The sequence below is a fragment of the Pseudopodoces humilis genome, chromosome 3 (genome assembly GCF_049639895.1).
Source record: "Pseudopodoces humilis isolate 2021_Gansu_Grassland_sample_001 chromosome 3, ASM4963989v1, whole genome shotgun sequence".
Lineage (NCBI taxonomy): Eukaryota > Metazoa > Chordata > Aves > Passeriformes > Paridae > Pseudopodoces > Pseudopodoces humilis.
This window is the reverse complement of record NC_142202.1, coordinates 44,783,235-44,798,733: the sequence shown is the minus strand read 5'-3', so window position 1 is coordinate 44,798,733 and position 15,499 is coordinate 44,783,235. Positions and strand designations below refer to the sequence as shown.

General features: G+C 36.5%; 1 protein-coding gene across 2 annotated transcripts in view; it reads left to right on the top strand.

Annotated features, from left to right (window-relative positions):
• The window catches only part of ARID4B (AT-rich interaction domain 4B), an 88,813-nt gene that overhangs the window by 28,590 nt on the left and 44,724 nt on the right, over positions 1–15,499 (top strand). For both annotated transcript variants that reach the window (XM_014263422.2, XM_014263423.2), the window contains exons 3-7: positions 2,285–2,395; positions 7,100–7,165; positions 7,747–7,837; positions 12,006–12,085; positions 14,438–14,529. In XM_014263422.2, coding sequence (XP_014118897.2) covers positions 2,285–2,395; positions 7,100–7,165; positions 7,747–7,837; positions 12,006–12,085; positions 14,438–14,529 — 440 coding nt within the window. The remainder of the gene's footprint in view (positions 1–2,284; positions 2,396–7,099; positions 7,166–7,746; positions 7,838–12,005; positions 12,086–14,437; positions 14,530–15,499) is intronic.

Genomic DNA, 15,499 nt, shown 5'->3' with positions numbered 1-15,499 from the left:
AGTGCAGCAAGAGAGATGCATTTGCAGCATGCCTCAGAGGCAAGTACTGCTTGGCAAGCAAAGAAGGAATGAATTTCAGAATCCCAACATGCTTAACAGATTCCTTGTTAATCTCAGCGGAGTTTTATTGCTAGTAAGCCTGGATTAGGAAAGGATAGGTGTTCATGGATATACTACCACCAGCGTAGTATATCCTACTACTCTGCATGCAGTCACGTACCACACATGCAGGGAGAGAGAGTGAGGGGTTCATTAGTGCATTCATGCTTCTGATGATCTTAGAAAGTGCAGATTGATAATGATTTCATAGTACTCAGAAATATATTCTATTGCCTGCCAGTGAGAGAGAGAGGCTGGAATAGAGTCACTGTAAAAAACATCATTAATAAGGATTAAACCCTGTAACATCTAATGTTCCTCAATTTCAAGTTTTGTAAAACTTAAATTTCTGAAAAATGATGCATTGAAGCATTCAAGTACACACTTCCATGCCTTCTGATGTATCAGAACTGGAAGCAGCTAGTAGGAATTATCTGATGCTGAGTGCAAGCACCTCAGTCTCAAACTGTATCAGTCTCTGATGCCTGTGAAGATTTATCTCTATAATTTTCCCCCAGAGAACCTGGATGTGCCAGAGATGCCCCTTGTAAGGTGTGTTTGAATCTGTAGGGGCACAGAAACACAATGTGACTTCGATAAGAGTTTAAATCTCTTTGCTCTGCTCTTGTCTGGGTCTCCATGGAGGCTTGCAGCTCTTGAAAACAAACCTCTCCTCTTGTGTGTCACCCTCTGCCTTCCCTCTTCTGACCCAGAGTCTATGAAGTGATACTTCATAGGTGGTTCAGTTATCTGGAATCTCCTCATCCAGATGGTTTTAGGAGAGGTTGTGTGAGAGAAGATGGACTTCCTTTGCAGGAACTGTGCCTTCGTGATCTCACTCAAGATACTGATTTGACCTATGTTCTCTTATTTTCCACCTCTTCTGTTTCTTATGTTTCTTATTTCCCTGTTTGGATGTCACCTATTCCTGTGTTTCATGTCACAAAACCTTGGCTTTTGTTTGGACCCTTCATTATCTGTTTAGTCTCTGTCAGTCTCCTACTATACCTTGCCCATTGGCTGCTCTCCTGATGCGGAGAACACCTTTATCATTTACTTTATTAGAAAGTGAAAAAGCAAAATCTCTTCAGAGTTGTTCTATTTACTAATGAAAAATGAACCTTAATAATTTGAGGGAAATAAACACCAGTGTCTTCATGTGATATATCAGCTCTTATGGTAATTTAAGGAGAACACTTGGTTGGCCTTCACCACTGCAGCAGAATTGATCACTTGCTGTGTCTTCAGATGGTACAGAGGCTGGAAAGCTTATGTGGTGCTTTTTGTAGGTAGCTGTGGTATCAGTTTATTGTATTTATGATCTTATATCATGAGATTATATCTGTATATTATGAGATTGTAATTTTATTCATTGTATTACCTTAGTGTTGTGTTCTATGTTTCTACTGTTGTCAATTTAAGCTTCATTTGGCTGTTTTGTAATACTTTGTCCACAGAAATTGGTGAGACTATGTGTCCTAGTTTAGGGCAAATTAGGAAGGAAAACTCCAAATGGGGATTTCCCCAGGGAAATGCCCCTCCCCACCAACTGGTCCGGGAAAAGGAAAAAAAAAAAATTCCTTGGAGAGAAGTGGAAAAAGCTGTTTATTTAACAGAAATTGAGTAATATTAAATAATAAAACCTCTTGCTGTTTGATGGGATGGCAAGTCTAGGAAGAAAAAGTCCTTTTCATGTGGTGTAGCTCGGCTCGCTTAGGTTCTTATCAGTCCCTCCGGCGCTGGAAAGTGCCGAGGCCCAGGCCCCGGTGGGCCACAGGCGTGAGCTCCCGGGGTTTGGCTGGGTGTTCAGTCCAGAGCAGGCTTGCACAGATCCAAGAAAATTGGGGAAAAAAAAAAAAACAAAGGTCCAGGGAACTCCTCTGCCTCAGCTAGCTAGAACTAACTAAAAGCCAGAGAGAAGCTCTGTCCCGCTGTCTGTCCGTGCTGCAGACACCACAGTCCAGGAGCGGGATGTGTGGGAGTGATGTTTTTCTTTAACACAAACTGCGGCTTCTTCTTCCCCCTCTCTTGCTCTCAAAGCCAGTCTTAAAGGTGCAGAACTTAATATATAATATAAACCAGATGATTGGGGATACCAGTATCATAAAGTCACCCCAGGACACTATGGTAACTGTATTGCCAGTGGTCAGTAAATAAAAAGCAGCTGTTTTCCTTTCTGTTCCAGGCAATTGATGAGCCTCCCTATCTCACAGTAGGCACTGATGTGAGTGCGAAGTATAGAGGAGCCTTCTGTGAAGCCAAGATCAAGACAGCAAAAAGGCTTGTCAAAGTCAAGGTATGTGGTTTTCCTGCAAAGACCTTTTTTGAGGGGAGGAGTGAAAAAGGTGGTTGATTTCAAAATAGCACAATGTGAAACTTCTTCTTAGTCTCAGGAGACAGCTGAGAGGTTGTCCTGTCCTTGGAGGCTGGCATTACGATCTTTGAAATAACAGTAAGCTTATTATTGTTGGAATGGGAGGGATTCCCCCACTCCCGTACAAATAAACATATTCTGTTCCTGTCACTACTTTGTCATCTATGTGTTTTTGACCTTCAATGCCGTAGGCTGACCTTAAAGTAAATTATTAAAATGTGACTGATGTAGGCTTATGTATGGGAGAATATTACCAGAAAATAGCTAACACTGCTTAAAGTAGGCTTTAATAGGGTTTCTTTTACTTGAGGAGTACAGGTCACTGCCATTTAGCTGTGGCAACTAGGTAATGCTTTGGGAATAAGCTGAAACCCTTCTGCCTTCCAAAAACACACTTGGCGTGTTGAGCCTTACAGAATAGCAAGCAGGGGATCTCACTTAAGCTTTATGATAACTAGTTAATGATTGAATCAATATAAGCCACATGCAAGACAAATAAAAATTCTGCAGAGGAATTGCAATATATAAGTTTTAATATTCCTTGCAAATTTAAAGTATCATTTCTAGAAATAAAGAGAACAATACAGCAAAAATAGCTGTATATTTCTGTTGGGATCATGTTGCCCTAAAAACTTCTGATTTGGGAGGAGATAATATTTTTCTGCTTTGCCTCTTAACCTCACACAGAAACATTACAGAGCAAAGGTCAAAACCACCTAGAAAATACAAATTAGATTGTTGCTCTGCAAGAATTATAGTGGCAGAATATTTTTCTTATATCTACTGTAAATTTAAGTGAAAAATATGTGAAATGTGAGTGGCAGTAACCTATTATTGAAGACTGTTGCACACTATAAACTAATGTGGATTATTTAATTCTGCCCTCCGGCTGTAGCTGATTTTTGCCTACAGTGTGTCTGAGGGAGAGAGCTGGCACTCTCCATAAACCCTGGTGGGAAGGTCTGTTGTTACTTATTTGACAGTAATGTTAAGTGCAACAAGAAGTTTTTAGTCCTAAATCTGCCAGAAGAGCAAATTAGTGGTCTTTCGGTTTCATTAATCAAAACTTTTAATAGCATCAGCTGATCTATGCTTTACAGTACCATTTGGTTTAAGTGATTAAGTATTGCTATTTAAGCAGTTAAGCATCAGTATTTAAGTACTGGAATTTTGCTGTGCCTAGATCTTAACTCATTTCAGTTCTTTCGGGGACTTTCAGTCCACTTCCTTAGATGTGGGACTATTTATTATTCAGTGCTATTTTCTTATGGGTTTATCACTTGGAATTTGGTCATGGCAAGGTTTGCAGAAAGATCTTGACATGAAATGGAATTTTGCTGTCAGTTGTTTGTGGAGATTTTGTACAAAGCCTTCTGGATATAGAGGGGTGTGTGTGGGTGTGTGTGTTCATTGTTACTATATCACTAAGAGCAGTTCTCCCCCAGTATTGTTGCTCTAGAGTAATGTGATTTATGGTTGAGATTTTTGTGTGTAGGTGCTGTAACAATATCTGTTTACATGGTTTTTTCGCCACCAAGAATGTGTATTCCTTAAACTCAAGAGTGTCCCTCTGATTTTCTCTGAAAATCTGTTTAGCTGTTTCTGGCACATGCTTACTTTCCCCAATATTAGTTCTAACAAAGATTCTCATAATCAGCTGTGCTTTGTCTGGAATTTTGTTATATTATCTGCTGCATTATTTTTTTCACTTGCTGAATGGGATTCTTTTGGCCCCCGTATGTATTTTATGCCTTAGTCTTCTAGAACTAGAGGAGAAGAAACGTCAGTTAACTTCATACTGTCAATTTCAATGTAAAGAGTCATTTAAGTTTTATAACTAGATATTCTGCTGAGAAAGTAGGATGGCAACAAAATTATTTTGGTGCAGAATATTGTAATCTTCAGACAAGTAAAATATGTTTAATTGTGTCTCCTTTTATGTGCTTTCTCCTTTTGTTGAATTCTGCTTCCTGGAATATTTTGAGGAGATACCTTCACAGTAACTTCTCCCATTACAGCATAATTTAATAACCTCATTCAATTTAATGCAGGTGCTATGTACTAATAAATTCAGTACCAATGGGTACTGTATTTCACAGTTTAGCAGTCTTTGGCAAATTCTGTACGTGATATGGAATTCTACAGTTACGTATAACAGCATTGCACACTTGCTCGTGGAAAGCAGTAGAACTTCAGACTTGCCTCGACTTCTCAAAAGTGCTAAAGGCAGTACAAATTTTACTCAAGGGCAAGATTTTGGGTGTTACAAGAGTGTTAGCCTACTTTATCAGATCTGTTATCACTTTTTTTAGAGACTTATTTAAGCCAGTTTGTTTTGGCAGCGTCTCCTAAAACAATTAGCAGCATCATCCACCACTAGTTGCATTTGAGCACTCTGCATAGCAATTTCAGAAGAAACTGTTTTCTGTGTAGGTCTTTATTAAACAGAAATAAGTAAAGCTTCTGCTGTAATAGGACTTACTAGGACTGTCATTTCAGGATGGTGAAAAGAAATTCCAGCTGAGTCTAGCCAAGTTGATGTGCTGAATGTCTTAATCTTTTGCCTGAGACAGAAAGGTTCTATACTGCTAAATACTATAAGAATTAAAACCCACAACTAGCAAATACTGACATCACTTTTCTCAGTTTCAAGAAAGGACAGCAGTGTCAGACTGAGTTTGCAGTTTGAATATTTCTGTTAATAACCAGTATTTTTTGAGCACATATGAATATATCAAAAAGCAAAATCTGTTGTTATCAAAACTCTCCCCAGAGTCAAAGCCCCAAGACATCTTTAAAAAGACAAGCCATTCTGGAATACACAATAGCAATTTGCTTTGTTTACCTTCATCAGAGTACATTGTGGCTGACTGATGGTTTTGGATAGAGTTCCTTTGTGCTGCAAAATACATTTAAGATACCTACAGAAAGTAAATAGAAACAGATGTCTCTAAATCAGAATTGATGTACTGGATATTTCGTATGAGCCACTAGTGACTCTTGGTTTCAGATTATTTTGCATCTTAACTGAATTTTGGCTTTCTAGATAAATTCCCCCTCGGAGAGAATTAACCTGTATCTGTCAGGATGAAGTTCAGAAGAGTAGTCCTTGCTCAGTTAATTCCTAGCCTGAATCCCTTGTCTGTCTTTTGGTGACAAGATAAGATTTTGTCTGTGTGGTGGACAGAAAGTATTTGCCATCAGCAGGTGAAATACACAGGTCTAAAAAGAGCATAATATGTGCTGCTGTAGTTCTAACAGAAGATAGACAAGATGACTATTTCATTGAAGTAGCACCTGGAAGGCAGTGTAGCATTTTAGTGCATTCGTTTTCTAATCAGACAGTGAAGGTAGGTTGTCCTCAGTCCTGGTTGTAGGTACTGTTCTTGGCAAAACTCCTTAAAATCTCCTCGCTGAGGAGGCTGTGTAGGAGAGTTGGTGATAAGAGAACACTGTGGTTCTGAAGGAAATTTTGCTGTTACTGTGTACTACAGTGAAGCTCTCAATAGCAGTGAGAACATGATCACGGGTGAAACAAGTCCAGACTTTTGAGGTAGGATTGCTGTAGTTGAGAGCTAGTGTTACACAGCTGGATCTCATGTTACATTCTTACTTATTTCAAATACTCAGTAAAACATCTTATACTTCAATGTCAATATACCAAGAGAGTATGTTTTGGTGACCATCAGAACATCATTTGTGTGTTAATAAATGTACATAGGTACATAAAATGTAATTCCAGAATTTTCTCAGTTTCCTATAATTTTAAAACTGGAGTGGAAATAAAACTTCAGATGTAATTGATAGGACGATCCTGTGACTTTCAATGTAATCAAGTAAATTGTGATTTTCAAGTGAATGGTGAATGTCTGTAGCACCTGTTACAGTTAATTTAATCATACATTTGAGTTTCCAGACCAGTTTTTTCTTCTGAGGACAGAGTGTGTGGAATTAAAGACAGCAGCCTTTGTGTCTTTATGGGAATGACAAGGGAAAACACCTTAAGTGTTTAAAGGATTTACTTACTCTTGTTTTAAAAGACTGAAAGGTTTGCTGTTTTTACATTTTCTTCCAGTTAACTCTGCGTGTAGCCTAGACTGACATTAACTGAGAGCCCGTTTGAGTTGTTCATTTTGTTTAGTCAACAGCAGTGTCCTGTATTTGTGTGAGTCTTTCAACCATGAGGGGAAAAATGCACTTTTATCAGCAAAAGATAAAGGTGCTAAAACTGTTTATTTCAAAGCATTGAAATATAAGTGTTTCTTTAAAGTTGTACTCAGAAGTCTTGAAACTTTCTTTCTTGCTGTGATACTAGACAACTTCAAATAGTTTAAGAGAACTGCAGAGATAATTTTGAGCCATTAGACAATTTTGTTACATTCTTGTCTGTCATTTCCTTTAGAGATAATGGTTCTATTGTGAAAGATAAAAAATATTTTGCGAGTTTTGATAACTAAAAAATTAGCCCCTCATATTTCTGAAATATATTAATAAAAAAGCTTTCAGAAGTGGAATGATTATGGTGATTAACTGTAAAATGAGAGTAAGAGAAGGGCTATTGACGTTTGCATGTGCTTATGCTGCTCAATTGTATCAAGTGATTGTCAGTTGAATTATATTTTTTAGGTAACCTTTAGGCACGATTCGTCAACAGTGGAAGTGCAAGATGACCACATAAAGGGTCCCTTAAAGGTAATAAATTTGGTTTATATCTTGCTAATGCTTTGAAAAACATTTTTCTTTCCAGTATTTGACATAAATGTGCATATATGGTATGTAGAAGGTTCAACTTATTACACAGGCTAGATAGGAGCATAAAGCATAAAAGGTAATACTACAAAGTTAGGTATATTCTTCATGTTAGCTTTTTTCTTTGTAGTTAAAGGGGATGCAGCACGGGCTGGTGCAAGCCTCTGTTCTTTTTTGCCTTAAAGCTAAGAAGTATGGCTGGCACTGATTTTTAGTCACTGTTCCTTTAGAGAACTCGGCAGGAGGATTTGATGGGAAAGCTCTTATACAAGAGAATGACATCACTCAAATTGGTTCTTGTTCCCCACCTGCTGGCAGGAAATAATCAGCTCAGTTAGTTGGCTTATTTTAAAGGAATGAAAAAAGAAGTTTGAGGGATACAAGTATATTCAAGTGAAACTGGAAAAACATTTTATATTTGACATGGAATAGGTAAGAGATTATCTCTGTTAGCTAACATAAAAGTGTTGATTTCATTGCCTGCTTCAGAAAGCCTCCAGTGCTAAGTGAGTTCTCTATTTTAGGTAGGAACTGTTGTGGAGGTGAAGAATCCAGATGGAACATACCAGGAAGCAGTTATCAACAAATTAACAGATGCAAGTTGGTATACTGTAGGTAAGAGAAAGATTTATGTATTTGAATAAAATTTATTACTTAAAAATAAGCCTGTGACCTGGACATGTCCTAAACATGGTGAGAGAGATTTTTTTGGAGATGCTTAGGTATTCAGAGTTTTTATGAAAAACTTTTAAAGATGAACATCATAATTTGGGTATTTATAAGAAACTGTACCCCTTACGATCTGAAATTGGGACACCAAATAAAGACGTAGTGAATTGCTCTATAACTGCTGACTGCCCCTTAGATAATTCAATACACTGTTGTTAAATATTTTGAAGCAAGGTATGCTGTCACATGTCCTTAAAAAAAGAAGCAAAGAAATGCCTTTAAAACACAAGCTGAAGCACCTGCTTTTCCCCACTCCCAGACTTAGCCGTTACAACAGCTGCTGTTAAAATACATATAGCTTGTTATAATGTGATGTTTCAGATGTTCAATAATATACCACACGATCTCTAGCAAATAGAGGGTGGAGTTTTTCTTTCTTTTACTTACAGGAAATGTATTGATTCCTGAGAAACTACATAGCCTTCTCCTGGGTAAATATGGGAAGATGAAGACTAGATCTTGAAAGAACTTTTGCGAGGCTTAGTTCTTTTGAGATATGGGTTGTTGTTAATGAAGTGATGTTGAACAACTAGGGAAAGACTTAATTTTCCCTAGTCATAGTCATTTCAGAAGGGAATCGAGCTCTAAATGTAGCTAAGACTTTATAGATAAGTGTTGAAGAAAATATGTCTGTTTTCTCATTGGAGATGTAGAATCTGTTAGTAAAGGTGAGACTGGGTTAGGATGGGGTAAAACATAAGGTACAAAGACAAGAATTAACATTATAGATAGTGTTTTGGTAGTTAATACAGAAGTGGATCAGATATGAGGGTTTTTAAGAAGCAAATAGTATAGCTAGTGTTAGAACTGTGTTGTTTGCCTATGTTTATGTTTCTGAGAAAGTGTGAGGTTAGCAGTTCAGAAGCAAGAATAAGATAGGAATCCTTGCAGATTAAATTTTGAAGGTAGATGTCACAGAGTTGCAGTCAAAGGAGATGTCTGTCAAAAATCCTGAAGCTGGGAAATAGGAAGAAGTATGGGTTTCAGTCTCAACTCTTGTGTTTTGTAGATAAAAACAGACAAAAGCATGTAGACCTTGCAGAATTGGTAAAAGCAGCACAGCTGCTGGCAGTGCAGTGCACTTTGATAGAGAATTGACTCTAGCTGTGGATGATAAATTCTTATCTTTGTCTGGAGGGTGGGTGGAATGGGATGAAAATTACCTTTACAGACAGTGATGACTTAGCAGATCTGAGTGCAAGTCCTACTGTAAGATATAGTTGCCACTTACCAGATTCTAGAATTGGCACACATCTTAACAAGCAGTTACCTAATATTGTCCTAGCACTTGCTGAGAAGCATCTAATTATTTGCACTGTTAATGATCTTGTGAATACAATTACTATGATTCGGTCAAAAACTTTGTGAAAGCATAGATCCATCTGAAATAATACCTTTCCAAAAGTTACCTAAGACCAGATATGCCATTGCAGCAGTATCTGGAGAAGAATAATCCTTTGAGGGCTGCTTGAGACCTCTTTTAATACTGAAGTATGGGCAGAATTGCTTTGAGCATCCCTGTGTATCTTGTCTTCCTAAGGTGTTGTCTGAATAGAAATGGTACATCAATTTGCTTGTATGATTTTTTTATTGCTACTGCTTTCCTACAAAAGAACAAAAACTAAATAATTTTTTTAATAAAAATCCAGCTAGTATAGTCTTTTAAAATTAGTATAGCACTGTGTATATGTATATATGTATGTATATACAGGCATAAATAATAAATATTTCAATATAATAAATAAATATACATATATATGTATGTATATATAGGCATAAAATTTGTAAATATATTAGGCATACATATATAAATACATGCACACATACACATACATAAGCGTCCTTAGTTTTGCCTGCCCTGTAAAAAATCCTCAAAGAGCTCCAGGTATTTAAGTCCTGATAATTAGATACTGTTCTGTCATTCATATAAATATCTCTTAAAGTCTGTGTTTACTATGAGGGGGGGGAAAAATTGCAGAATTATTTGGTTTACTAAAAATGCAGAGCTATGCATGTTCAGAAGTAATCTTGCTTCCTGCACTTTTTCTTTGTTGTTACAATGCTTTTTCACAGAATTCAAGGTGGTTTTGGTTGTGTTAAATTGTCTCTTTTCTTCCCTGCCCTCCCTGGCTTTTCTCTTGGAGTTTCAGAATATGTGATTTTAAATACATTACACTCCTGATGCCTGCTCAGTAGATTGTTTTCATGATATTCCAGTAGATCAGAATGTCATGCTCATTAAGCCATATGAGCCATGCTGGCCACATAAGTCTTTGAGGGAGGTCAAGCTTTTCTTCTGAAAGTATTCATGTTATGGAACAAGATTAAGATTCCCTCTGTCAGGGAAGAGGCCACAAGCAGATTACCACATAGGACACATTATGTGGCTACCTGCCTAGCTCTGAATAGGTTTACCTCTGCTGTAGTCAGCTTATCTCTTGAAGTGGATAGATTTTTTTTTTGTCTCTCATTATGTAAGGAGACTGTTTTGTTAATTAACACAAAGTGGATTAGGAACCTGCTGACTTCTACTTCACTTAAACAAAGAGGGGCTTAATTATGTGTTGACCATTTGAGATGCAGTTCCAAATCTACATGGTTTGTGTGCAGTTCTTGCCATTGATACTTTTCAACAAGTGTTGAAGTGACATTTGTGCATCTCTAACTGATACTTTATCACAATGGAACAGTGTTCAACAATTACTATAGTCTATAATACAAGCTGGGGCATTGTAGTTAGAAGGGAAGTTTCTTCACCAATAGAAGGGGAAGTTTCTTAATCAACAGTACTCAGTTTTATATGGGGGAGAAAAATTCTTAGAACTAGATAAAAATTTCTTTAATATCAAGTAAATATTAGTCAAGAAATTTGATGTACCTTGTTGCTTTTTGTGTATTTTTATTTGAGTTAGTAAATGTTGAAGAGTAGAGCACCCTACATCTGAAAGCAAGAAATGGTTAAAATCTCTAATTTTCTTGATCAACAGCCATTCTTCTAACACTGTTACTTTGATCTGTTGATGGACAGAAGAGGATTTTTAAATGAAGGTGAAAGAGACATGTTAAGAAGTTGCTGAAACTTTTTTTTTAATGTAATAATTTAGTATTGTTTTGGGGTAGTTTCTGTGCCCACAAAAGTCTTCAAGGTCATTGATGTGTGGGAGCAAGAATGTAATTATTACCACTGCTCAAGAGGGAAGAAGAGATAAATTCTTGTCTCACTAAACAGTGCAAGCAAAGCCTAAGAGTTAACATTTGTCACCGGGTTTTCATCTGTTAAGTACCTGCAGAAGACTTGACAAAAGCTTACTTTTTATATGACCAGTTTATCATGTTGTGAAGACCCCACATTAAATGTGTGCAGTGCATTTCAGGATTATAAAAGATAATGTATGTAGCTGAATGAACTGTATTAGGAACTTGTTTCCAGTTGACCTAGTGATAGCAGAGGTAGCAAAATGTTTAGAAACTGGGAGCTCCACAGTTCTGTCAGGAGAGCTGGTTTTGATGATTGTCAGCACTTCGACTATTGCCATCTTCCTTAGGATGATATCACTGTTATTCTATAGCATAGTTGCATGAGGTCAGTAGAGAAAGACATTGAAATTCCATACAGTGTTAAATAGTGGCTTTTTTCTATAAATATCCATTTATGTTTCTCCATGGTAAGCAGAGCTTCCACTGGAATATCACAGGACTTGAGTAATTAAATTCTTTAAAAATTGTAAATGTTAGAAAAATAGTTTTTGAATGTTAGAAAAAATAGTTTTTGAATTCTAGTATGTTGAATTTAATTTCATAACACCATGAATTGTTTGCTCAACTACTGATAACTCACGGTATGCAAGTATAAAGTAGCTATGGTGAGAGAGCAGCTTACGTATTTGTTTTTGGTTGATCTGTGAAATGCTTTACTGGATTTGCAGCATTATCTGGGCATAGGTTTGACTACAGGAATATATATTCAGTTCTTTCTGACGTGTAAATGAATTGCTTATTAATATCCTGAGTTAAAAAGAAATGTTTTCTTTCCTCACTTCTTACCTGGTGACAGTATTTGATGATGGTGATGAGAAGACTCTGAGACGCTCTTCCCTGTGTTTAAAAGGAGAAAGACATTTTGCTGAGAGTGAGGTAATTGAAGAGTTTTTATATTACAACTTTTTATTCAGATAAATTTAAAAGTGATACTTTTATCACCTCAATTTTTATTATGTTACCCGTATCCATGCTACTAAAAATGGGGGTAATGCAAAGTGCGGTTCACAGGATCTTATTCTTTTTACAGCCAAGAAAGTTAGATTTCACCAAACTGTGTAAGTTAAGAAACAAAATCTGCACTTTATGTTTTTCATTTTTATATTATTGATAATTTGTAGACTGTAGATCACACGAAAAACCTGCAATTGCACAACTACTTTGCATTGAATAAAAAATTATAAATTTAAATTATAAAATCTAAATGTAAATTACAAAAGTATAAAAGAGTATTAGTCGTGAAATTAAAGTATACTTATAACATGAAAAATAATATAATTTATAACATAAAAAAACTAATGTACATGTTTCCACATAATAAAATTCTGCTGCATTTTTGATGGTCAAACCCAATTTGTAATAATTGATGAAACAAATGCTTTTCTTTTTAATGGCCAATAATAAGTTGCTGTTACTCCTTTACTTGACAACACCTACCAGGATTTTGCAGCTGGCTCATGTCTTTGAGGTGACTTGCACATTAAAGTATGCAAAAGTTTGTAGCTCATTCCAATTGGAATTTCAGAATGAGGGTTATTCCTTCATATTACATAAGACAATCTGGACGGATGGGCAGATTTACGTAAAGATGTTTGTTTATTGGACAGCTACTGAAGATGGGGATTTTTTGCTCTACATAAGTGTGCTGTTATTGCAGTCAGCTGAGTTGTGTGTTGTCTTCTTGTGAAGATTCACATATCTTCTAGAATCCTAAATCAGGACTAAACATATGTAAAGGTGGGAGCCTAATTAGATGCCTAAATCCAGCTTCACTTAGAAATGCTATTATTTTAAAGATTGTGGAATTCCTTCAATTAGTTTTTTGTTATTAATGATCAGCACAACTGAAGATTAAATTTCTTTTCTTCCATAAGCACTATTTTAATATGGTTTCAGGAGTATTACCTTAGAGTACACGGATTGAAAATTTTGGTCTATGTATATTGCTTTGTGACCTGTTTGGCTGAATGAGAGTAATTTGGATTATTCTGTAAGATTGAAAGAAACCTTACATTCAGATGACTGGTACTTCTTATTTTATCATCTTTTTTATCATCTAAGCTTCTGATGTTTTGCCAGAAGTCACTGATTTGCAGTTCACTGTCACCAGCTCTGAATGAAACATGTTGTACATTTCTAATAATTACCTTGTGATTGCACAGCTACTCAGCAGGGAAAATTGCATCTCAAATTTATTTTGTAATTAGGCCAGTACCCCACAGTTGGCTTGTTCTGATATTGCTTCCCAAGTGTGTGGTGTAGAATCTTTTAGGATGTCCACCACACTTAGAACTAGTCATACATTTATTTTTACATTCTAAAAAGCCAATTTTATGGTCCCTAAGTCAGCTCTCTCTCAGACAGAATATATTTGAGGTGCTTGTTGGTGTTACACATTGAAAAATTCATACATGACAAAGAAGTTTAAGTCAGAGGACTATATTTTATTTTGAAGGCTTTCTGCCTTCTTTCAGACTAATAATAAATATACTTATTATTAGTATAAGTACTGGTGTACCAGGAGTCTTTGAATCTGGAATTGTTATCATTTAAACAGGTAATGGCAGGCTTAAGGAGAGATAATACTGCATGTCCATTAATTCCTTCTGAAGAATTCTTCCTGAAGAGGGAAAGTTTTTTTCTCTCCCTCTCTTTTTGTTTTGATGCTGATAAAGCATCAATTAGCACCCTCCCAATTATCAATATAGCAGCCTCTTTTAAATTGTTTTAGAATCTCTCTCACATATCGAAGTATGAATTACTAACATAAAATACAATTAAGTTGTCATGTTTGCTACTGAGTGATCTTGCTGTTTCATTTCAAAGGGGATCTTTGTTCATTATTAAGTAGATGATTCAGTATTTAGTCCAATGATAGGATAGACAGAAAATTAATCTGGTAGAGATGGAATATGCCAGGTGAGCAGAATACCTGATATTTATTTCTCTGTGTTTTGATGGTCCAAAGACAAGACTTCTGAGAAGAATTATCTGTGTGTGTTTGACAAAAGTTAATTATTCGGCAGTGCAGAGAAAGTGTTGGAAAGAACTGCAAAACAGAACATTCCTTTTTTAAAATCTAAGCATGACATGTATGATGTACTTCTGTATTTCTTTGTAATGAGAAAATCTCTATTGACAAAAATTGCTTGAGTGAAGGTGGTTTGGAGAATAACTTACGCCAGGTTTTTCTTATGTGTATGCATATGTATTTTTTCATTTCAACAGACATTAGATCAGCTTCCACTCACCAATCCTGAACACTTTGGGACTCCTGTTATAGGAAAGAAAACAAACAGGGGAAGGAGATCCAATCATATGTAAGTTAAATATTTTGATATCTGTGCTGTGTGTAATCAATTCTGAAGCTTTCAGTGTGTGTCAGGTTTTATTGTTTGTATGTTCAGGCTTCTCTTATTAAAATAAACAGGAGGCTGGATGAAAAATCTTGTTTAGCACTCAGTTTGAAAGTCAGATTCATATCTATTGTTGCATGCAAGCATTTCAAGTCTCCATGTAATCAATATTTGAAATAGTACCAGGTATAGGCAAGAGCTTTTTCTTGGTTTAAAAGAAAAAAAAAAAAAAGGTGGCATCCCAAATGGAAATGTGATGTTGAATTGACAAACATCTCTGTAGTGTTGTGAATGTGTTGAACTGAAGCTAAAATAATTACAATGTAGTCTTTGTCCAGGTGACAGGAAGTCTTTGGGGAAGGTCCCAGAATCCTCCTATAGACCTTTGGTTTCTCAATTCAGGGTCTCTGAAGGGCTTTTAGAAATAGGTGAACAGTATTACTGAATTACAGAATGGGTCGGGTTGGAGGGGAACACCGTGGGGTATCTGGTCCAACCTCCCTGCCCAGGCAGGGTCATCCTAGAGCACCTGGGGCAGAATTGTGTTCAGATGGTTCTTGAACATCTCCAGTGAGGGAGTCTCCACAACCTCTCAGGACAATCTTTTCCAGTGCTCAGTCACCTGCACAGTGAAGAAATTCTTCCTTGTATCCAGATGGAGCTTCCTGTGCAACAGTTTCTTCCCACTGCTTCTGGAGTAGTTTGCAAGAAAGCTTACTCATATAAAAATAAACTTTCAGGATTTCTTAGGTGCCAAAGCTCTTGGTAGCTGTGGTCTTGATAAACCAGTGTTACATAGTCCATTGCCTATTATTCATTGTTTGTGGGTGGGTTGTGAGGTTTTTGGCACAAAAAAAAAGGGTGGGTGTGTTTATGTGGGATATTTTTGCTTAACATTTTTGGGTGTAGTGGTTTTCATGCTTGGCTTGCCTTT